Genomic DNA, 24,026 nt, shown 5'->3' with positions numbered 1-24,026 from the left:
TGAAGTGCTGAAATTTTGTTCTTCAAAATGTGCTACCATAACCCAACCATTGAAACTTTACGGAGCGGACATTCCAGTAGTAATATCAACCAAGCATGTTGGAATTTTATTAAATGCCGAATTTAAGAGCATGTCAAGAACTTTAAATGCATGTAGAATTTTGCGTGCAACTGCGTTATCCGTAATGAAATCCGGAATACACCCATCCTTCCTTAATCCATTAACGTGCTCCAAAATAGTATTTCAGATGTGTTATCCAAAAGCAATGTTTGCTTGCGAGCTTTGGTATGGTCTTTCAAATACTGAATTAACAATGTTAGAACGTTCTCACAAATATATATGTAAAACAATTCAAGGGCTTCCTGCACGAACACGATCTGACAAGTGCACAAGCCTACTAGGTTGGCTTCCTGTGGAGTGCTATATAGACAAGTGTAAGTTACAATTTTTTGGAAGACTGTAGAATGGACAATAATTTATTACCAAAACGTATACTACTACTACGACTTTTAGAATTTAGAAACAAATGTTCCAAAAAGCAAGATGGTTTTGTACCAGATCTAATCAAAATAGCCGTTAAATATGATTTGATAAACTTTGTTGAAGATTTCGTGAAATCAGGCAGCTTCCCAAGTAAAACTGTATGGAACAGATATATTTCCACTTCAATAGCGAAATCTGAAAACAACAGATGGCAACAAAGAATATCAGTTGACAGTGACTTTGAAGTTTTCCGTAAAATTCACACACACATTGTACCACACAGAGCTTGGGTTATTGCTAAAACTAATCCTAACTTCAGAGAAGGAGCTAAGTATATTGTTGACCTATGTTCCGTCATCCGATCATAAGAGTCACCTCTCTTATGCGATAAATGTGGACAGTTTTTCTACAACATTATTGAACATATCATGTGTATGTGCGATCGTCTATCTGACTTAAGAGCGAAGCTTTGGGAGGACTTAATAAGCATTAATCCGATTGTGTTCAGTGTGTATCTAGACAATCTAACGTCATCCACATTCACAGCAACACTTTTGTCATGTTATACGGAATATGATCTGGATAATGATAACAGTATTTATTTCTCAAAAACTTGTATTACACATGTTCAACGGATGTGCAGCGTTTTTTATAACAGTTAACTTACCTTCAGAAATATTATCATTTACTTTAAAGTGACATTCAACTGATGTAATATTATCATTTACTTTAAATTGACATTCAACTCATTCAAACACTCTTTATCAATTTATGACATTTAAATCATTCAATCACTCTGATGTCTTGACCAATATGTAAATATTATTATTGTACAAAACTGTTCAATACATGCAAAATCTTCGATAAGAAGGAAATAAAGTTAATATATATCCCATATTCCAAAAGTGCAATCCTTTCAATTCATTGCTCAAAATGAAAGTCACGTATACCACATTTTCATATGTCATATGTTGTTTGACTCTTATGTCACTTTTATACTAAAATTCTGTGCGAAATGAACAAAAGTTTCCGTCAATAACTTTATTTATCGCTATTTTGTGCATTTTTCCTTTGATCCTTTTTGTGATAATTTTCATATCATGCTTCTCGCTTGAGATGGAAAAGTTATCGCTAGAAACTAAGGAGGCCACGTGGCGTTGCTAACGAAATTAACATTGAAGTGCTTTTCTTACTTTCGCTGTACCAGCTCAAGCGAGAAAATCAATCTCGTTGAGATAATCAACGATAATCTATGAAACTGCATTATCGGATTTAGTGTTCATATCTGACCCCCATATCTCCCTTTTCCTTATATTTCAATAAATTCAGCCGTCCATATTTTTCCCTTGGATTCACTTTTTTCTATTTTATACTGATATAATATATGATTTTAAAAATTAAGTTCAAATGTTTTTATCAAATTATACCCATGTATTTTAGGACGTTTCTTTAAACAGTGCAATGGTAAAGGATCTAGAATAGTTACCAGTTTATTGTTACTATTGTTTATTGTCACTTTTTTTTTTTTTTTTTTTTACTTTTGTTTATAATTGTTATTTTTGTTTATTGTTATTTTTGTTTATTGTTACTTTTGTATTTGTTTTTATTAGCCTTACCTATAGTCTTACGAAGCATTTGACAAAAAAAAAAAAAACACAAATATATATATTGATAAATTACATCAAAGGGCATACATAACATGTAGATCATCACAGTCAGAACTGGTTTAATTACAAATATTTTTATAGATTTTGAAACAAATATTTTGTGCTTCAGAAAAATGCATGAAAATAAGGTAAGGCTAATTTATGTTTTCATTTAATAGAAAGGTATTATATGGCAAGCATGCAAATACAAAAATGTTCCTTGTTTACTATCTTCAATATTTTTCTCTACAATATCTTCCATGCATATGTATGCAGCATACTTTTCATATACCGAGTATTTATGAATTTTTAATAAGTTTGTTTCTTATTTTGCGGAATATGCGTTATTTAATTCTCAACTTTGCAGTCATTCTTTGAATAAGTATTTCTTGTAAGAAATTTTAAAGCCACATCAATTTTATTTCTTGATTTTCGGGCTTTTGGTCAAACTATAAAAGAACACAAATCCATGTTTGTCAATGAACTCCGCGTTACTTAATTTCATAATACACAAAGAATCCCATGTAGGGCCAATTTTTCTTTATAGTCTTATATTAAATGTTTTAAGGATGTCATATTATCATAATTCAAAATTAATTTTGTGTTTTTTATAGTTTATATCTGAGATACTGAAATTTCAGTGACAGTCATGAAGTAGCCAATATAAATAAGAAGATGCGGTATGTTTGCCAATGAGTCAACTTTCCACAAGAGACCGACAGGACTCATCATTAACAAATATAGGTCACCGTACGGGCTTCAACAATGAACAAAGCCCATACCGCATAGTAAGCTATAAAAGACTCCGAAATGACACTATAATTTTGTTTTCGAAGTTATCCCTTGTTCATCATAACTTTTAAGTTGTGATATCATCCATGAAAAATGATCGAAGTGACATGAAAACTGTAGCAACTAATTTCTCGTCAAACGGGTTTTGACGAATACTAAATGTCTTTCCTACTTCGTTATGGCATAATAGGGTATGTTTTAGAATTAAATCAGCAGTGGCTTCCCGGGGGCAGAAATAGCACATATAACCACCTGCAATAAATGAATTTAAACAATATTAACTATATTTACTATTTACTTCAGGATACATTAATTTTTGTTTACTGTCTTAACCAGAAATCTGATATAAGGTGACACATGCATGTCGCCTGACAAGGATTGTCATATTGTCATGTATCATAATTTCCAATGCTCATTCACATATTTTGTGGCATACCTAGTGTTTGGAAATTTCTGTAAATTAACAAACTTTGTGTTTTCCCATTTCCAAATTTCTTGAAGCGTGTTCGCCCTTCCAATTTTATGATATACTAGTATGTAGCTGTTTTCATAAGAACTACTTATTATATATGCATAAAAAGAAATGTCATAAGATGTTGGTACGTTTCGTAAATAATTCATCGCCATAATTTCATAATATGCTATCAGATTTACGTTTTTAGTGTCAATATCAATAAAACAGTTTCCAGTTACGATTATCTTTTTTATTTTTAGATACCATAATTACGATTATCTTTTTTCCGAGTTACGATTATCATCCCGAATTTTTCAACGGCTATTTTCACAGCGCTTAGACAATTCCAGTGCACCGTTACGATTCAAATATGATGAAATGGTATAGATAAACCTTGCAGCTGAGTAACTATTGACAAAAGCATGCTACATGTAAGAAAAATGAGTGTAAAGATTTTACCTATATCTACCGTCGCCATATTGGAAAGAAACACACATCAATAACCTAAATGATTGCATTTTAGACTTTAGTTTTATAACAATCAGTGGTGACGAATTGAATAAGGACACAACTACTAGTATTACATGTTCAAACAATCCTAATATCAATGAGGAAAAGAACTCACTATGTGAATGAAGTGGAAACAGAAAGTTGTTTAACAATTACCGTTGATCGAAGAATATCATGATACACTCGCCAAAAATGGGTTACTTACGAAATTGGACTCCAATTGTGCGCGTTGGCAGGTAAACACGGCAAAGGAAAATCCGAACAAAATACGTACGCACGTGCTTTGTAAGAGGTATTGCGAGGTTTTACTTTATTACACATTTTACCATGTTTCTTTGACAAAAATTTTGTCAACAATAGTAATCACATCAAAAATATAAAAAAATGTTGCTCGAAAGTCTCCACGAGTATGAAATTAACTTTAAACCTAAAAGAAATGTAATATGGCAAGTCAGTGCTTTGTTTTAGGTAGGACACTCATGGTAATCCATGATGGGTAAATTAAAGTGATGAAATAGCATTGAAAAACACCAAGTAACATTCAAGAGGTAGAGCAGTTTCTGGGTTTTGTCAATCGCCATCGATAGAGGTAGGGCCAATATGCCGAGGATTTTTTTCACAGAAGGGCCAATTTCAAAAAGTGCCAAAAGAGTAAAATTTCCTATAAAAACCAAAAATAAAAATGCTTTTTGATCAATATCTCGATTTACATATAGTATGATATGTGTGATCAATAGATAATTTAACCCTAAAAAAGGATGAAAGTCCAATATCCGGATTTTCGGGTATTTTTATGTGGAAAAAACAGGGAATCCCCCAAGAAGGACATTTCAAACCAAAGAAAAGTTATGCTTTTTATGACTGTTGTTATTCATACTACTTTTAACTTCAAAAATGAAATTGGTTTAGTGTGTCCTTATTACATAAAAAAACAACTTTTTAAAGAAAAAATTGTAACATCGATAAATTGTACCAATATAGCTTCTAAATAAGAGTTGTAATGTTAAGAATCGCCGTAGCTCCACCAGTAGAGCACAGAACTACTAATTAATGACGGGTTCGAATCTCGCTCAGAACTTTTGCATTTTTTTGTGTTGTTAAATTAAATTTTAAAGTTTCTATCATATTTTTTCGGTTGTTTGCTTGATACATAGAGTCATTTTGGTTCATATTGACTATTCAGTTAGTGTACTAGTAAATAATTTTACGTGTATCAAAGAAAAAACAATGTATCGCTTATTGTGTGCAATCCTATGACTGTCCATACTCTTGAATTACTTTCTATTCATGTGTTTATGTTATTACATATATCCAAGGGACAAAAATGTAGGTGCCTGTACATAACCAATAACACGAGAATTAATTCTATAGAAATTAAGCCTACATGTTGCGGGTGTAATATACACATAACTTAAAATAAGGCCATTGTATACAATTTTCATAACAACAAAACACATTTCGTCGAAACCTTTTTTGAACATGGTATTATATGTAACAAATGCAGTCAACAACAATTTTGTCGCCAAATCACAAACTGTAAAGATACTAGTACTGAAATTTTTACCACCGTCTATACACGGGTACATAACTCATCAGAAAAATAAAACAACTTAACAGAACAAATCAATTACACTACAAATCGTGATTGTAGGTAAAACATCAAGAAGCTGTTGCATCTGTATCACAACGAAGGGCCGATTTGTTAAAATTACAGAAAAGGCAATACAACATGAAGTAGTAACACAGGGTGATCTATGACCAACTGATGTAAGATGTTCTCCGGTTAAAATATATACATGTACATGTATTTTCTTGTCTAATCTTATAGACGATAAAACCTTAAAAGACCAGGACAAATACTGTGTAACAGATATACATATTTAGAATGAGAAAATCACGATATGAATTAGTTCGATATTATTTGGCTCCTTGAGAAGTTACATGGTATGGCACCTTGCATAAATGATGTTAATAATAAAATAAATCAATATTAAAAAATCAATAGTCATGGCCTTGTTTTTGTAGGAATACCTGTTCAAGGTATGAAAATAAATGATGTGACGTATTTTTATGTACTATAAATAGCATCTATCGGGCTATTTAAAACATGATTTACCTATCTTATCGAATGAAACAAATTGCCGACAAATTGTCCCTACCTCTTTTATAAAAATGTTCCCAAACTGGTTAAACCATGATTGGCAGAGATTAAAGAAAAGAAATTATTAATATAGGAACAAAATCAACAATAATCGCATATGACACCCTTTAAAGTGTGTTGCAATCGACACGAGTAAACGTTATCAATTTGAACTGATCATTCAATTCCATATCAAAATTAATCATAAAAACAGAAGGTCTACAAAATCGTTAAAATAGCTTAAATCCTAACAAAGCAGCAGGACCAGATGAAATTAAATAAAGATTTTTAAAAGAAATTTTACATGAAATTGCACCAATACTTACCATTACTATTATCGTTGAGAAGTCAGTTAAAACTGGTGTTGTTCCAGAGGACTGAACAACTGCCCATGTCTCTCCTGTATACAAAAAAGGACAAAATATAAACCTGAAAAACAACGCCCAATATCTCTCATATGTATGTGTTGCAAACTTTTAGAACACATAGTAGTTAATCACATTGTGAAAAATGCAGATAATCAAAACATCTTATAGCCCCATCACCATTATGAAATATGCAGATAATCAAAACATATTATATCACCTACAGCATGGATTTTGCAGATGTCGATCCTGTGAAACACACCTACATGAATTTATTGATGATGTCTTACTTTAAAAGCATGGAAAACGGTAAACAAAAATATATTTGGTCATGGACTTTTAGCCTTCGATAAAGGTTTAGATTCTCTTCTAATTGATAAGCTTCAACATTAAGAATACAGGGGGGGAATAAAATTTCTGGATGCAAAAATTTTTAAGCAATCGTAAACAAACCGTAGTTCTAGAGGGGTAAACATATGAGTAACTTGCAGTTCAGTCAGGGGTTCCACAGGGTTCAGTTCTTGGACCAAGTCTCTACTAGTATTATATAAACGACATTCAACTGGTTTAACAACTACAGTTAAAAACAGAAGACACAATAGCTTATTTGGCAAAAATCAAATTCTAATGAATCCACATTACAAGAAGATCTTATCAAACTGGCATCGTGTGAAACTATGTGGAAAATGGCATTCCACCCAGATAAGTGTTTTGTAATTTCAGACGGAGAACATATCAATATATTAGTTCCGTGTCTGCCCTTCTACTAAGTGACTCAAGAAAAAAATCCCCAAAATGGGTAACAATTGTATCTAAAAGATAAAATCGAGTGCACCTTTTTATGTTTGGCGTATTTGATTGAATATTTTGTCTTTAAAACGTTTAAAGAAGAGTATTTGATACATCATCTTGCTTCTATCATGATATATATCAAAGACTCAGGTTGACTTTATATCATAAACAAATCACAGTACTAAAAGATGAAAGATATGGGTCAAATGCAATATCTTTCTAATGAATCACAAAACAGAGTGGGTGTGTTCGAATAGCTATTTCTTTTACAAAAAGTACTTGACGACAGTCTTTTAAGTTGGATGTTGAAAATGCATATCTTCGAAAAAAAAACAACATTTTTTTATGTGTGATAATTAGGGTTTATAGTCTTCAACCACTGAAAATATTTATTCTGCCCTTTCACGAAATATTCAATAAGAAATCCACCTGACAAGCGATCAGACAATAGTTTTAAGTTGAATCAATGCAGACAAGAACATTAACTGATGCTCATTAGCTAGTAGATACATTTGTCTTTTAAAATACAACTGACATATAAAGATCGTAATGGTGCTATGTGGATAAATTTATCTGTTTTCAAGAGCTTTAAAATTGGCAGCGCGTCATCCCTACAATGGCTTCCATTTCTACGATTGTAAAAATGAACTGGCGTAATGGGGAGAGAAGTAGTATCCTGACTGTAAATAAATTAGAATGGCAATGGAAACTACAAGAAGTGACAACCATCATGTTGTGACGATATCAGTGAGGATGATACTAGTTCTGATCTAATCGATAAGCTGGATTTTAGTGGCACATCACAAAATTCGATGTTGATCTCGAAGAATTGAAAATGATACGTTCATTTTCTCTTGATGTTTCAGAAAATGATTAATCCTGCTACTTGTATATCATATTAATAAAAGAGGAACGAAAGATACCAAAGGGACAGTCAAACTCATAAATCGAAAATAAACTGACAACGCCATACATTCACGTTGATATGCATTATTAATAACATTTTAGATGTGTATGACATAGCCTTGCACGATGAATGTTGCACATTCAGATGTAGGTCTACGCGATATTAACCGAATAATAAAGTTATGTAGTAAGTTTTATGTTTTGATTATTAACAATATATAGCAGTCAAATTAATTACCACGACGATAATTTGAAAATTTCAAGTTCACATTTACCTTTAGAGCATACAAATGCAGGCGGGACAATGTTCTGTATTAGGTCCCCTTCTATTCCTGATTTTAAAATGTATATTAACAAAGCTGTTAATTTGATAAGTCTAACTCGAACTCGATTGTTTGCTGATTATTCCAGTTATAGCACCTGTCCCAAGTCATGAACCGGATTTCCGATAGTTATCGGGTGTTGATGAGGTTCATAAGTGTTTCTCGGTTCTCGTTTTTTATATACTGGTAGATTTGACTGTTGTTTTTCCAGTACAAATTGTTTACACTAGTAATTTTTGGGCCCTTTTTATCTTACTGTTCGATGTAAGCCAACGCTCCGTGTTGAAGACCGTACTTTTGACCTATAATGGTTTAGTTTTACAAATTGTGATTATGATGGAGAATTGTCTCATTGGCACTCATACTACATCTTATATATACTTACAAAATATGGGAGTCTGAAACCGCGATTAAGAACACATCTCAACATGGTCCACAGATTGGCTAATAAACTATAATCTTAATAAGACAAAGTGTGTGATAGTCTCATGTTATTCTTCCCTACATGATATTGAAACACAGTTTCAACATTAAGAAATTCTTTGGAAAACAAATCTATGATTCTGATAAAAATAAGTTTATAAATTGATTAAGCTGAAGTTATTCCATGAAAGTTGTAGACTTCAGAATTTAATAAACCGTTAGTGTAAACATATTTTATTAATTAAATTCAGATTTAGTAATGTACACATATTGCAAGGATCCAGAAACAAGCTGTTACATGTAGCCTATATTTATCCGTTTCCTAATTCAAATAAGAACATTTCATATTGTCATGCTCAAGGAGTTGAATGTTAAAAAACAACAATATTACACTAGATGGAAAACAAACAAAACATATATTAGGGTTGTGACCACAAAAGAGAGAATTTTATTTCTGAACGGACACAATTATTTAAGATATAAGTATTACTTGTTGAACAAGATTTTTTGTTATCATATGACAAATCGTTTGCTAATGAGTATGAATGTTTGAACTGCAAAAAAATCCGTTGAACCGTTTAGCAAAATTTCTTCCGACAAGAAATGTATGATATTGATATTATAAAAATGCTGTTCACGCATGATGTGAAATCGGGGGCAGTGCAACAAGTAATGCGCTGTTGTTTCTATAGCACCACATAAACAAAGTGGTGAGGCCACTATATATTGTTTTACAAAAAAATGTGGGTTTAGAGTACTGCACTGCATTCGAAGTCTTGAGTGATAAATTTGACCTAATCGCGTACCAATGTAAAAATAATTTGGAGGTTTAAACACCCGAGACCGGATACAATTCCTGTATGCCTCCACCGATGTACTGGTCTCAAGCATTATCAGGGGGGAGATTCCATGAACGCACAGTTGTCGGTAAATAGTAATTTGAATACAGGGCTGTTCTTGTGCGAACAGGAGCATTAGGGCATGGGATTCTGGAACTAAGTTTGATAAATTTTCAGGAGTAATATGATGTTTTATCTTATAAAAATAAATTAATATGTGGGCCTCCCTACGGTATTTAAGCTTTTACAAACCCGTTTCGATATATAATCTCTCTAAGGACACCAACCTAGTACCCCCAGTTACGATCCTGACAGACTCTGTTTGTACTTTTTCAATCTTATCAATAAAAAATGTATTGTTGTCCTAGATGACATCAGCATATTCTAATAATGGTCTTATATATTTTAGGTATAGTGTCTCGAGTGTTCGTCTGTCAAGGATGAATTTAAATTTTCGTAGAACATTCAGTCGTTTGTATGCCTTTTCGGTGATTACATCAAAATGTTTATGCTAAGTGCCATCGTTTGAATTATATAATCCACGGTGTTTATGGGTTGATATCTCAGTAATGATATCCAGGTTTGTGAACTTTCCGTGAAATTGTCATGGTCTCGGTTTTCTGAGGTTTAAAGGTCACTAGCCAATCTGAAGACCATCTATGGATTTTTGCGACATCACTATTCAAGTTGTTTTTCGATTCTCGTGGTCATCTACTATCAAATATAAACTTGAATCATCAGCAAACAACTTGATAGTGGACTGTATCAGATATGATATCATTGATGAATATCAAAAATAAAAGAGGACTAATGATCGACCCCTGGGGTACTCCAGTCTTTATATTACCCCACTCGAATTATACATTAGCCGTTGTTTTTGTCTATCTTTAAAGGTCTCCATAAGTACTATCATTCTCTTTTCTTTTCTGCAATTGTTAAATCAGAACATTCATTTTTTGATTTATACTAGTTATTATCAACACCACATGTGCCACTAGCGAAGCAAGACGTTCTAGTCATAAGTCGCAAGCGATAGCGTTCACAACTAGTCTTGTTTTAGGGGACCTTTCTATTTTTGATTTAATGGTGGATTTTGTGTTATTTTAGGAATGTCAACCTCTTTCCAACACCCCTCTTTTCTAAAGTGGTACATTTTAAAATAATATACATTTGCTGTGTTGCTCATGCTTAAGTTTTCCATGTTGTGTTTTGTGTCCTGTTGTATGTCTTTTCGTTGTTTTTAATTGACATTGTCAGTTTATAATCAAGTTTAGATATTCCTTTGGTATTTTTCGAAACTATTCTCATATCTTTCATCCCGGTCCATCTACCTTCTTTTGAATAATATACTTGTTATTTTTCTGCATACCAGTATACATGAACATTAACCACAGGGCGTTAAGCCGGCATCGAATAATTATTTTTCAAACTCCAAGTCGGTAAAGATAATAAAAGTTTGATATTTCAAGTAGGCTCTAGTATCAGATAAATACTTCTGAAGCAGTATTGTGCGACCCAATTTTAGATGCAGTTCATGGGAGCCAATTTTAAGTGTTGTACGTAGTTTTTATTAGGCATCAGTTGTCTTTTATTCTTCGAGTTTTTGTTTTGATAACTCACCAATGTTTACATCAAACATAAGATGATCCGTTTCTTAATTATTCTGATAGTAAACTGTTGTGGCTTTGCAAATGAACAGTTCGGTTTACTCCTGGTTTGCCCACTTTTAATTCTACCAATTATCTATTAATAAAGAAAACAAAAAAGACAAAAGGTTTAATGAGCATACAATTGTATAGTCAGTTCCAACTTAAGTATATAGATTTTAAGTGTTATCTATATATTCAGGTTGTTTTTTTTGTATTAAAAAAATATTAAACAAATCAAATATTTTTTCTCAATAATTTAATATAAATTCATTCAATTCATTCATTATGCATAGATGTACACAACAAATAACAAAAACAATGATATTCAGTAACAAAAGTGTCTTAATAGTTCATTAGTTTCTGAATAATTTTCATGATATGAATACGTTAATATTAGATGTTTGGGTGGGCATGTTTCAGTCTCTTCTTAAGTTTGTTGTGCCATCCTTCCAGGTGATGTGTGGTACGGGTCCACACTGTTCGTGCTGCGTTGTAGGTTGCTGTTTCATAGTAAGTAAAAACTCTTTCTGGTTGAAGTTCTAACTGGCATTGTTAGTAATCATGATTATCAATTGAAAGATATTTTCTTGTTGTTGTTTTTTTTAAGAAAATGCTACCTTGGAAGGAGATTTCTGTTCAAATTGTGTCATATTTTAGCTTTGATACTGAACAGTTGCATTTATATTCTAGTTGTTATAGAATTAATTGGATATTTTTTTATATTAAATTATCACAACAGTGTATTTTTTTAAAAATTAATTAAAAAAAAGTTAAATAATGTCAAAAATATTCAAATGAGATTTATTCTAATATATCTTTAGTTTCATTCTTTTACCTTTTACTTTTTTTTCTCAGAATGTACCAATAGTTAAAACTTTTTGGTTGATAGATTGGAATAATAATTCGTTTTTAGTGCACATTTTTCCTTTTTTTTTTTATAAATACACATATATTTTCCTGTCAAAGTAATATAAAATCTAGAAAGTTTTGCACATTTTCCTTGATTTAATAGCAAAATATAATATTCTTTTAAAATTGTACAGGTAAAATAATAGGTAAAAAATATGACTATAATTCAAAAATAAACTATAATTGTTAAAACAACAATTCCCTCTATGTTTACATATACATGTAATTAAAAGTGGGCAAACCAGGATGACACCAACAGTTCATAATTCTAGATTACAAGTATTGAGAGCTTGTGGATTCAAGTTTAAGAAAATAAAAACTGCAACGATTAACAACATGGAGTATTGAGTCGAACATGGTTTAGTGGCAAAGGCGATAAATAACATGTAAAAGAAAACAAAAACTCTCATGGTTTAGGAAACTCTTATGTTTACTCATATGATCACAGTTACATATCAATAATATTATTGATTAAAAGGATTATTGCTGAAATAATAACGAATAGGGCTACAAATTATATTCATATGTTATATATAATATGACAATCCATACAATGATAATACTAGTATAACAAAATGCTGACAAAAATAAAAATTCTCGTACTAAAAAAAAATGCTAGTACTAAAAATAAGGAATACAAAAATTTGACGAATAATCTAAAAAATGCAATGTTCATATCTACTGCTTAGTTAATGATGAACCAGTCTATAACGATCATAAAAAAAATCATCAATAAAACCAGCCTTATAGTGTTGTGCGCCAGAAGCGCGTTTAGTATAATTACGAAAGATTCGTCGGCGAATCTAAATAACTGGCGTTTGACCATTGTCTTCCTTGAACCATTGAATCCTTTTAGAAAATTATGTCAAGGTTTTATAGTTTGCTCAATCTCACACTTGCATGACAGAAACTTCAGGACAATTTGGGGACTCTTCAAGTCAACAGAAATCCCTAACCAAAGCATGCAATTCTATTGAAATCTCGCTATGTTTTCAAACAAACTCATTCATTTTAAGTTGAAGAATGCTGATGTACCTGTTGCCATAATCAAACAGGACTATTTCATAAAGTCATAAAGTGAAATATTCAAAAATACTATCGAAACCAGAGATTTAATACAATGTTTGATTTGGAATGTTGCAATTTGGGGAATTAATAACATAAATGCTTTAGGAAATGTTGCTATCCCATGGGAAATACATATAAACACAACGTATATCAAATATAATAGGTGAATTAAAATAAAATTACTATGGAAGCATTTCGTTATTTGCAATGATTCTCGCCCTGTTATTATTATGCTTATTCCTTTTGAAATAGAGGTAAAATTGAGACAATAAATATTGACCTATAATGCGAATAAAATCAAAATATACTAACGACAACACTCATGACATTTAAGAAGTACATACTACATGGACATTGTAGTTTTGTTTAGAGGATATGCGATTACTACCATCACACTTTTCTTTGATGAATGTACGCACCTTGTAGAGGCCAAAGAATGTCACATGAATTATAGGAACTCCTACAAATACCAATACAACACAATAAATAACAGCAGTTTCAGGCTTTGTCCAGTCAATAAAACTATACGCAGGGGGGTTACCAAGGCCGAGTTGGTCCACTACCGAAAACACTGAATAAATTACTCCGTATATGCTTGGATAAACAAAGTGTAATATTCGAACTGGCTTAGCACACACAAAAAAGTTCAGGATGACATGCACTGAATTTATTGCATGATACTGAATACTAAGAGGGGTAAAGTCTGAAAAAAATAAAACATACAAATTAGTAAGAGCTTTAAAAAAAGAGGCAAATGTAGTATGAACACACAGCCACATAAAGTTAACACTTAACTGTAATGATACGAAATCAAATTTCCCAGCTATGCATATTTCATTATTATATTGATCGCGAACATGAAGTAATATGGGTTTTTTTAACCGTTTATTGTTTACCTTTGATTTTTCTTAGTGAAATGAGGAAATAATTGTTACTCTTCTCGAACATTCTAGTTCACCCTTGTATGTACTAAGGTTTGTATTGCGCAATCTTATTTTCTGTGCATCACTTTGTGAATACATGTTTTTGTCTGTTCATATATATAGTCATCGTTAGTCTGTTTTTTTTCAATAATAGTTTTTGGTTTCCTCTTCGGTGCGTTCTTCAAATTTTATGTTTATGTTAGTAAATTGTCTTTTAAAGTTGAACGTTTGAGTCGAATTATTCATAAATATATTAGGTCGGTTCTGTAAAGTGGGTCAACTGGGAACAGACATTTTGAAGAGGGTGGAAATTTTGCCTCATTGGCAATCATACCACATCTGCTTTTTTTTTTTTTATTAAATAAGTTGTTTTTGAACTTCGTAATATGACTAAATAAATCAATAGTAAAAAAATCCTGAAAATCATTCGAAGATAAAATTTCTACTATCTTTCTTTGGATTCCTCTTTCATTATGGTTGGCTGCGCGATTAACCACAAAGTAAAATAATTGTAAAATACCTACTTGGAGTTAAAAGGCTGTAGAATAGTATCGTTATTAATAGTGCTGCTGTGTTCTGCATCTCAAAGAATAACCAGCTTAGTTGTAAATACCAAGGAGTTTTTATTGTTTCACCTACAAAAATGAAATACGTACAGAAATCATAGGTGTATTATTGCACTGTAAATAAACTCATCAGTGATACTAGAATAAAAATTTGGATGCCAGACACGCTTTTCGTCTCCGTAGATGCTTCAGGGACACACGATTTAAATATTTAAAAGTTAAAAGAAAGAACGAAGCTGAAAAGCATTGCGTTCCAAAATTCCAAAATTGCCAAATACCGCAAAGGTAATAAACTTCCTCAATATTCTTAACATAATATTGTTAAATGTGCAATAATTAAAACATCACATTTAACTTACATGTTCATAATTGCATGGTTTGACTGCATGTGTTAATTTTAAGTTATGATATGAAATGAGAATCATGTATGTTTGATAATTTTTTACAGGAATGTTTATATATCGAGGCTTGTCTCCCTTGTTTTATGTTTTACCTTGATTGTCGCAGGAAATATCAGTTCTTCTACAGTGAGTAAATAATGTAGAAACGACATCAATAACATTAGACAACACGAGAAGTATAAATGTCCAGTTTGTCAGCTTGGAAAAATAAACTGGATCGCCATTATTGTCTCCTTCAAACTTAGTATAAATATCGTAGCATATCCATCCTAAATGGTACATCAACCAACATGTAGTCCAAATCGGATATAAAATTCTAAGACCAAACTGAAAATATAAATTAATTTTTGTACAGGTCTTTTTATTATATCTATATTAGGCATACTGAATTAAGCACACCTCGAGCAAATAATAGCTAACCTCGATCCAAGACGACTGTACTTAGACATATTTTAGAGGCATATATTTGAGAGGGAGGTTTCCAGGGCTGAAATAAAAAAGGACTTGTTATTTATAATTTATTTTCTCAGTTACTAAATGCTTTTAAAAGATGAAAACTTTAAACTAGTGCGTGGTAAGAACACATTTTTATTTATTGATCGAAATATTCAGTGTTCTACGTTCATTTATTAAAAACATTTTTCTCCTCGTTATCAAAGAGGGACGAAAGATACCAAAGGGACAGTCAAACTCATAAATCTAAAACAAACTGACAAAGCCATGGCTAAAAATGAAAAAGACAAACAGAAAAACAATAGTACACATGACACAACATAGAAAACTAAAGAATAAACAACACGAAACCCACCAAAAACTAGGGGTGATCTCAGGTGCTCCGGAATAGTAAGCATCTTCCTAGTCTGTCAAAGTTATAAGGAAAGACGAGATGTAATTAGTCGTCTCAGAATTAAGTATATTTGAGTAATATTTCCAAAGAACACATACACTTTATAATTGGTTGAAAACATAAAAGAATGGAATATAAATCGATGTCATAATGTTATTTTTATTTAATAAGGTATGAACAATCGGAAACTACCAATAGATTAATTCGATTGTAGTTTTTTTTTTATTATATGCTCAACATCCATATTCAGAACGGAAGCCAAATAACAAATAATACAAAAGGAGAGGAGATGAAGGGTGGACTGAATACTGGATGATGAGGTTAACTATGTTGGATATACACAGAAATTTTGCCTTGCAATAGTCTACCAACACACTCCTCCAACAGTTGTTGTGATGTGTCGTGGACATGCAGTATTGACTCTCTTTAGAAATTAATTTCGTTGTTTTGCGGGTTACTTATAAAATCTATTTGGTCAATATTTAACCCTTTAGTTGTTTTAAACGGAAGTTCGCTGAAACGGATAATTATACAGATTTTTGGAATTATACAATTTGGAATTCAGGGAAAGACTCTCAAGCAATAGTTTACCAAATCCTTCCTTCATTCAAAATTAATCTGATTATTATCACTAACTAAATATTTCTATTGTCAAATCTAAAGATTTGTAAAGTTAGTGGTTACTATACCAATCCTTATCAAATCTCATGTATGGCAAAACATAGAAAGAGAAAACAGAAAATGTGTATTATGTAATTCAGATGCCATTGGTGATTAATACCATTACATTTTTAATTGTTCAGCTTTTGATAACTGCAGAAACAATGTATTGCATTTTATTATAGAAATAGTCCAAATACATTGAAGTTTTATGACTTAATGAATTCAAAAAAATGTTCAGAACTGAACAAACTATGTAAACTTATAAAGGAGATCAATAACAAATTGAATTTTTCTGGGTGAAAAATGTGAATGCCTCTATCTACTTTCGGACATTATTTATTTATGTAATTTTGAAATATGTATAATTATCTCTAGATACCTTTGTAATTTGGTTTGTGAGAATAAACATATATATATATATATAATTTTAATTGGATATGTGTCCGCAGGCTAATTTTAGTAAATAGGAACTGGTGCCATAGCAATTATTGGTTCTTTGTAGTAAACGAGTGTTAAAATTTTGTAAATTGCACATTTAACTGACACGATGACAGATTAACTTGTAAATCTTTGAAATCAATAATTGAAATCGGTATTTCAAAATATTTGAAAGTATCATTTCAAATAAATAAATATACACCGTCATGTTAATATGATGCACTTTTTGCACAATGTTCATAAACATCACTTTTCCCCCGGTTAAACTATAATGTACCGGGATATTCTGAATATATAAAAAAAAAATAGTTCAAACTTACGAAGTTGGTTTAAATGAAATGTGTTTAAATAATAATTAATATGTATGCTAGAGATGAAGCGCAGCAATAAAAGTGCTATTCCATTGCTTTTTATTTGTTTTTTTGCTGTACATGTACTGATTTTGTGATATGGATAGATACTCCATATCCTTTGTTTTTCTATTTAAAATTGTAATGCTTACCTCAGAAAGAACAAACTTCTTTGGATTGTCATAACTTAATCCGAATTTTCTGCATTGAAATTCTGTCTTAAATTCATCACAGCAAGCCATTGTAGCGAACAGAATCCTATGTATTTGCTAAACTGAAATACAATTATACATATTTTAATTGTCACGTGTTCTTATAGTTCCACAGTAGCAAACCTTGTCGAATTATTTGACAGAAAACAAAGAACTACAGAACCTTATATCTGAATTTCAAAGGAATACATAAAAAGAAGTAAATTGTTTTACGCTTTCTTCTCAATTAGTATTATCCGGGTACCATGTCATTATATAAGTTACATATGACTACAATCCAAAGATTCCAAACCAATCGTTACTATAAAGGACAGTTGATAGGATAAAAGTGATGGATTGCCACACCCATATTAAACTGAGTTCCTATGAACTAATCCCGGTAGGATTTCATTAATTTCCCTGATAAAAAGACAAACTACTCAATGTAATCAAAAAGAAGGAAATTACAGAGCAATTTCATTTTATGAAGCCAATCAACTTTTCAAATTAATTGTAAATTCTCTTTTAAAAAAGATATATACAGACTGTTTTAAGACAGCACTGAAAAATAATTTGAAGAAATATCACTGATGATTTCGTTTTCTGTTTGTAAAATAATGAATTATTGAAAAATTCTAAGATTTTTGAACCCCCAACGGAAAAAACTCATTTTACAAACTGGTTTGCAGACGTGCCTTTCCAGAATGTGTGTATCAGAAAGTGATATTGTTAGACCAACATCAAAGTTGTTGAAACATACTAGAATTTAAGTCAGAAAGAGTCTTCATCATATACTAAAACGTAAAAGACAACTGCATAATTATATTTATGAAACCTAAATCTTATTTAATATCGTATATTGCTGTTCATAGACATCTAGTCCAAGGACAAAGTTATCTGCCTTCAACTTTCATTCTTGAATAAACTTTTTAGTCTTTTTGGGGAATTTTTCATCATTTATTTGTGGTCAGGTGAAAGGTAAGACTTCAAATATACTGTCTAAAAAAAATCTTTTTGAAATTTTCAGAGTTATTTGGTAGGTAAATAAAGATGTAATTTCCTCTTCACGGAAGCTCTCTGGATTCATCTATACAGATGTCCTTATATTGATGGTTACCAGGAGATAATAAGCTGGTAGAGCTTTCTGAATTTTTGGTATGTTTTGGGATAAAAATCAAAATTTATGCACACCATATCTTATTAGAATAGAGCAGATGGAATTTGTTTAAAATTGTCATTATGTTTTAATAGCCAAATAGGAGAATCTAACTGTGTTCTCGGACCATCTGATTTGAAATAATTATCTTTTGTCTTTTCCAACATGTTTTTGTTGAAAGTTTTCATCGTAGGACATCCTAAACGGATATAAATTAATGTATAACATAACAGACAAGCATAACGCTATATAGAACTTAGACTTTTGGTTTTATTTTTTGAGGGATAGTTATCAAAAATTTATAAATTTGCAGTTTGTGCCATTTATAATATCAAAACATTTAAGAAAAGTATATGGAATCTTTAATTGGACACACATTGTTTCACAAAGGGGAGAAGGTTTGGTACCATTAAAACGTTTAATCCCGCTGCAATTGTTTGCACCTGTTCTATTCAGGAATCCGATGTTCAGTGGTTGTCGTCTGTTTATGTGGTTCATAAGTGTTTCTCGATTTTCGTTTTTATATTAATTAGACCGTTGGTTTTCCCGTTTGAATGGTTTTACACTAGTAATTATTGGGACCCCCAATAGTTTGCTGTTCGGTATGAGCCAAAGCTCTGTGTTGAAGGCCGTACCTTGACCTATAATGGTTCATTTTTACAAATTGTTACTTGGATTGAGAGTTGTCTCAATGGCAGTCATACCATATCTTCCTATGTATACATATAGCTTTGATATTGTATATGTTTGTAAAGCGTAGTTCTTTTTTTTATGTATGAATGCGACCGATGTGAAATATTTTCAGGGGATATACCCTTATTGCAATATTGATATAAGTATACGATCTTAAAGTCATCTCAATCTATACAAACGCGGTCAAAATTGCATTTGGTCTTCACGTTAATTTACATAGATCGTACATTATATAAAAAACCTGTTTACCTTTATAAGTGAAGTACTTACCTAAAGACAATAACGAAAATAACTTGAAGTTTCCGATGAAATCACATATACATTCCCACACTTAGAAATAATTTCATTCTACCAAATACAAATCCACTTTATAAAGATTTATACCTTGTGATTTAAAAGTACACTTAATACACAAAAACATGCATAATATGTAAAATGAAAAAAAACGACAATCCCACAATTTAACGTTAAGTTTACGCCCAACTTAGCACAACGATGACTACATGCTTATTAAATATGTCACTCATCTGCTTGATTGGTTTTATATCAGTTTATTACAATGATGTCGTACAGCGATCTTTCATACATAAAACGGAAGTTCAATTGTTTGTTTACAAATACAGATCTCAGCTTATTTGTTTACAATCATGTATTTTCAATTAAGGGGACGACCATTTTATTTCGAAATGGAGATCTGGCAAATTAAAGAAAGTTTGATCCGAAAGCAGCCAAATTATTATTATTTTTTTCTCAGACCAGGCCGAAATATTTATGTTCTGCTCTTTCATTAAGTGACGCACTAATTTACCCTTTCAGAACAACTGGTCTTCACCCAAAGCAATTAAAATGTTACTCTGACTGGGCAGTGCGTGGCAAATTGTTTTTCGAAGATTTTTTTTTCTGAAAACAGGGGCATACACCTAACTGAATCACTACTTCTGTAATATAAAATCTTAAATCTCATTCAAAATTACTGTTTACTTTTTCTTTCGAAGGTTTCAAGAACGGACTGAGATTGAATATCGCACTGATGACTGGTGGCATTGCAACAAATTATACAGGATTAATACTCATAATGTTCACAAGGGTAAAACTGGTGTCCGCTATTGCAGAAAACACACTGAGATGGAGGTCAGAAACTGATGTACAATCACTTTGTTTGTAAGTAAAACAAAGCATTCTTCTGAGAGTTAATTTAGAAATGAAATAAAATTATTCAAAAGTGCTGGAACTAAGTATTATATATTAAATATTTTAATCGTTTATGATTTTTCGAGCCATCTAAATTATTTACGAGATGTAGAATCAATGTTAACAGCTACTAAGCGTTACAATTACCCGGTACGGGCTTTAAACTTGAGTTTTTTTTATTCATTTACTGGTGCGTTACTTCGAGATATGCGCCTGTTATAAAAAAAAAAAATAAAGATTAATTTTTTAACACCCCCTCCTCCCAATCTGCCATCTTTAGGTAAGATACATTAGTTCAACTTCCGGTTAATGTTTATGTCACATTTATTATCAGACACGAAATCTTTAGCGTAGAGTATTGATCATTTTAGTTTTATTACTATAAAATGAATTAAAGTTGTTTTGCTCATGGCTCTATTTGCGTTCTGTTCCATGTAAATAAAACCGGAACATTTCTTTTAACGCCATTATATATTTTTGATCTATAGACAAGTGTCTATATACTAGATCAAGCTCTAAATTGTCCCGAATATAGAAAAAAGTAAAATCACAAAAATACTGAACTGAGGAAAATTCTAAACGGAAAGTCCTTAATCAAATGGCAAAATAAAAAGCTCAAGCACCTCAAACGAACGGATAACAGCTGTCATATTCCTGATTTGGTACAGGCATTTTATTGAATTTTTTGGATTGAAATAGTTTTTATAGTTAGCTGAACCTCTGACTTGTACGCCAGACGCATCAAATTCCCTTATGTTTGTTTTATTCAAACATAGTAACCCAACATCCTGGCCGTGGCTACAAAGCAACTTCGGAGTTAATTTTATTTTGAAGTCCACAGCTTCATCAATAAACTTATAGTACATTACCTTTTGAAGTTTAATTAAATGTAACATTGTTCTAAAAAGGCAGGAGTATAATTTACCATGTCTCCTCTTTGAACTAAAAGAATGTAAATTGTCAACTTTGGTCTCTTTTATAGATTTTGAGATGGCATACGATACAATTTACAGGTCATTATTGTTTAACAAATTAAAAGATTTAGGTATTAGTTCAAAGTTTATGTTTGCATTGCAAGCCATTTATCATCAAATATAAAATGCTGTTTCGTGTAAACGGTAACACTACTGATTGGTTTAGTGTAAATACTGGTTCGAAACAAGGATGTACCCAGTCGGAAAGCAAGCCCTTAGAAACGACCGTTGTTGCTACTTTCTTAAGACAACAATGGAACTGATATTAAAACCCGCCATTCTGAAATTGCGTTAATTTCGCGGATTTTTTTTTTTGGCGCCAATTTGGAAGTGTATCCCTTTTCAGTTTCCTACTAGCCATTAGGGTCTGAAATATATTTATTTCGATTTGTTAAGCATGGATTATATTATCAACAGGAAAAAACTTCTCAAACATGTCAAATTGGCCGTCTTTTAACGATCCCGTAATGCCGTTGATCGTCGTTATTTTCTTCTTTTTTTTTCATAGATTTAATAACAAAGACTATATGTACTATACAAAAAATTAATAACACATATTTCAAAATTAAAAAAACAAACATCAAGTATAACGTTCTATCACCCCTTGGGAAACCCCGTTTTAACTAAATTCCAAAATAAAGACATTTTTTGACATTGTAGTTTTTCGGTCTTACACATTGATGTCACCTTGCATCTAAACACAGTCAATGTACACATATTAAGTAGGTTTGTTTGAAAAAGTAATGGCGAGATCAGCTGTGAATATTTGACTGGATTAATATATTCTCTTTAGACTAAGTCAGTGAAATGTATGACTTAACTAAAACAAGGTAAGGAAATCGTATACTGTCTTTGCACAACAATAACTGCTTTAGATGACCGACATAAATTATAAAACACATTTTGTGATTTTAAGGAATCCTGCAAAAGTAAATGAAAAAGTATTGTCCTAAATTTGAACTTAGGCAGCCAACAAACCATTTGATGTTCTGGTGGGGGTAGGGGGTGGTGGCTATTGAGTATTGATTGTTTTGAAGAAAAAAAGTTTATAACCAATTTTTGGATAAAAAATAATTTGTTTTTTACCCTAAGAAAAAAAATGTTTGTTTTACCCTCAGCTGCCATTTGATGAAATGCTAAAATTGAAAAGAAAAGAACTGTTTTCAACTTGTCAGGGAAAAAAAATCCATAGTTCCCCCTCCCTGAAAACAAATGGTTGCTGCCCAAACAATTTCTTTCAGAGTATCATTTTAATCAATCTTATTCAAAGCTTTATCATACTGACATGAAGTGTGACTTAATTTTGACTTGTGATCTAAAACAAAATTGTCCACTTAGCCCCCAGAAACTGCTCTGAAATACTTTCATATAAATATAAAAATGCATAGATTTTTTTAATGTTATTAATTATTATTTTTTTCAAATAGAAAAATAAAAATATTACTGAGTCTATTTTAATCTTATTCATTTTCAAGTGCATGATTATAGCACCATTTATTCATTAAAACTATAACTTGCATGAAATCAATGAGATAACATTTATTGATATATTTAGTTTGTTCATACAAAGATTGCAAATAGTTTTCTTTCTTAATATTTAAAACAATGAAGATTTTACATTCAGAATACTTTCATTATGATCTCTTTTAAGTTTAAATGAAAAAGGTAGGACCTACTTGCAAGTGTCAGAAATGAAAAGGAACTCTTTTTTTTTTTTTTTTATCATTTTCTGTCTTGATCCATTATTCATGAATATTTAGACTACCCCTTGTATAAATTGAGTAGACATTTATTTCTGTGTTAAAATAATTTGGTTGCAGCAGTAAAAATACCTACCAAAACATGAATATTAAACTAACTCTTGGAATATTAAATTAATATTAAATTATTAACCCTATTATGGCACATAGGGACACATCTAGGGCCTATTTCACTGGGACTGAGTTCTGAAAAGTGATAAAATGTGTTTTTCTATTTTTTGGCACATGTTTATAGTATCAAAATGTATATAAGAGATTATCTTTAATAATATCCACTTGTAAATAACAGCATATGGTGTTTGATACAACAATAGTTTTTCATGATAGTGTCAAACAAAGGGACGTAACTCGTGAATTACCGTCGGCCCCGCTTCGTCAGAAATATCGCCACTTCTAACTGGCACATTTGCGTATCTGTGCATATCAACTGGCACAAATTTGACATTTCATAGTCAAAGTTATGTTACATAACATAATTTAAATTCAGCATAGCCTCCCGAGAAGTTAAGAAAGAAAATTACGATTTAAAATTTTTTTGACCACATTTTTTGGTCAACACCTACACTTTGAAGAC

At 31.3% G+C, this 24,026-nt stretch overlaps 1 protein-coding gene across 1 annotated transcript; it reads right to left on the bottom strand.

Annotated features, from left to right (window-relative positions):
- Positions 1–12,800: 12,800 nt before the first annotated feature.
- On the bottom strand, positions 12,801–20,085 carry LOC134690551 (protein rolling stone-like). The gene is made up of 5 exons (XM_063550512.1): positions 19,798–20,085; positions 17,640–17,761; positions 15,282–15,516; positions 14,747–14,857; positions 12,801–14,002 (listed from the first exon to the last, which is right to left on the bottom strand). Exons 2-5 carry the CDS (start codon positions 17,727–17,729, stop codon positions 13,629–13,631), a joined length of 810 nt encoding a protein of 269 aa, XP_063406582.1. The 5' UTR covers positions 17,730–17,761; positions 19,798–20,085; the 3' UTR covers positions 12,801–13,628.
- Positions 20,086–24,026: the final 3,941 nt, after the last annotated feature.

Source organism: Mytilus trossulus, chromosome 1, assembly GCF_036588685.1.
Source record: "Mytilus trossulus isolate FHL-02 chromosome 1, PNRI_Mtr1.1.1.hap1, whole genome shotgun sequence".
Taxonomy (NCBI): domain Eukaryota; kingdom Metazoa; phylum Mollusca; class Bivalvia; order Mytilida; family Mytilidae; genus Mytilus; species Mytilus trossulus.
This window is presented reverse-complemented; position numbering and strand designations above follow the sequence as displayed.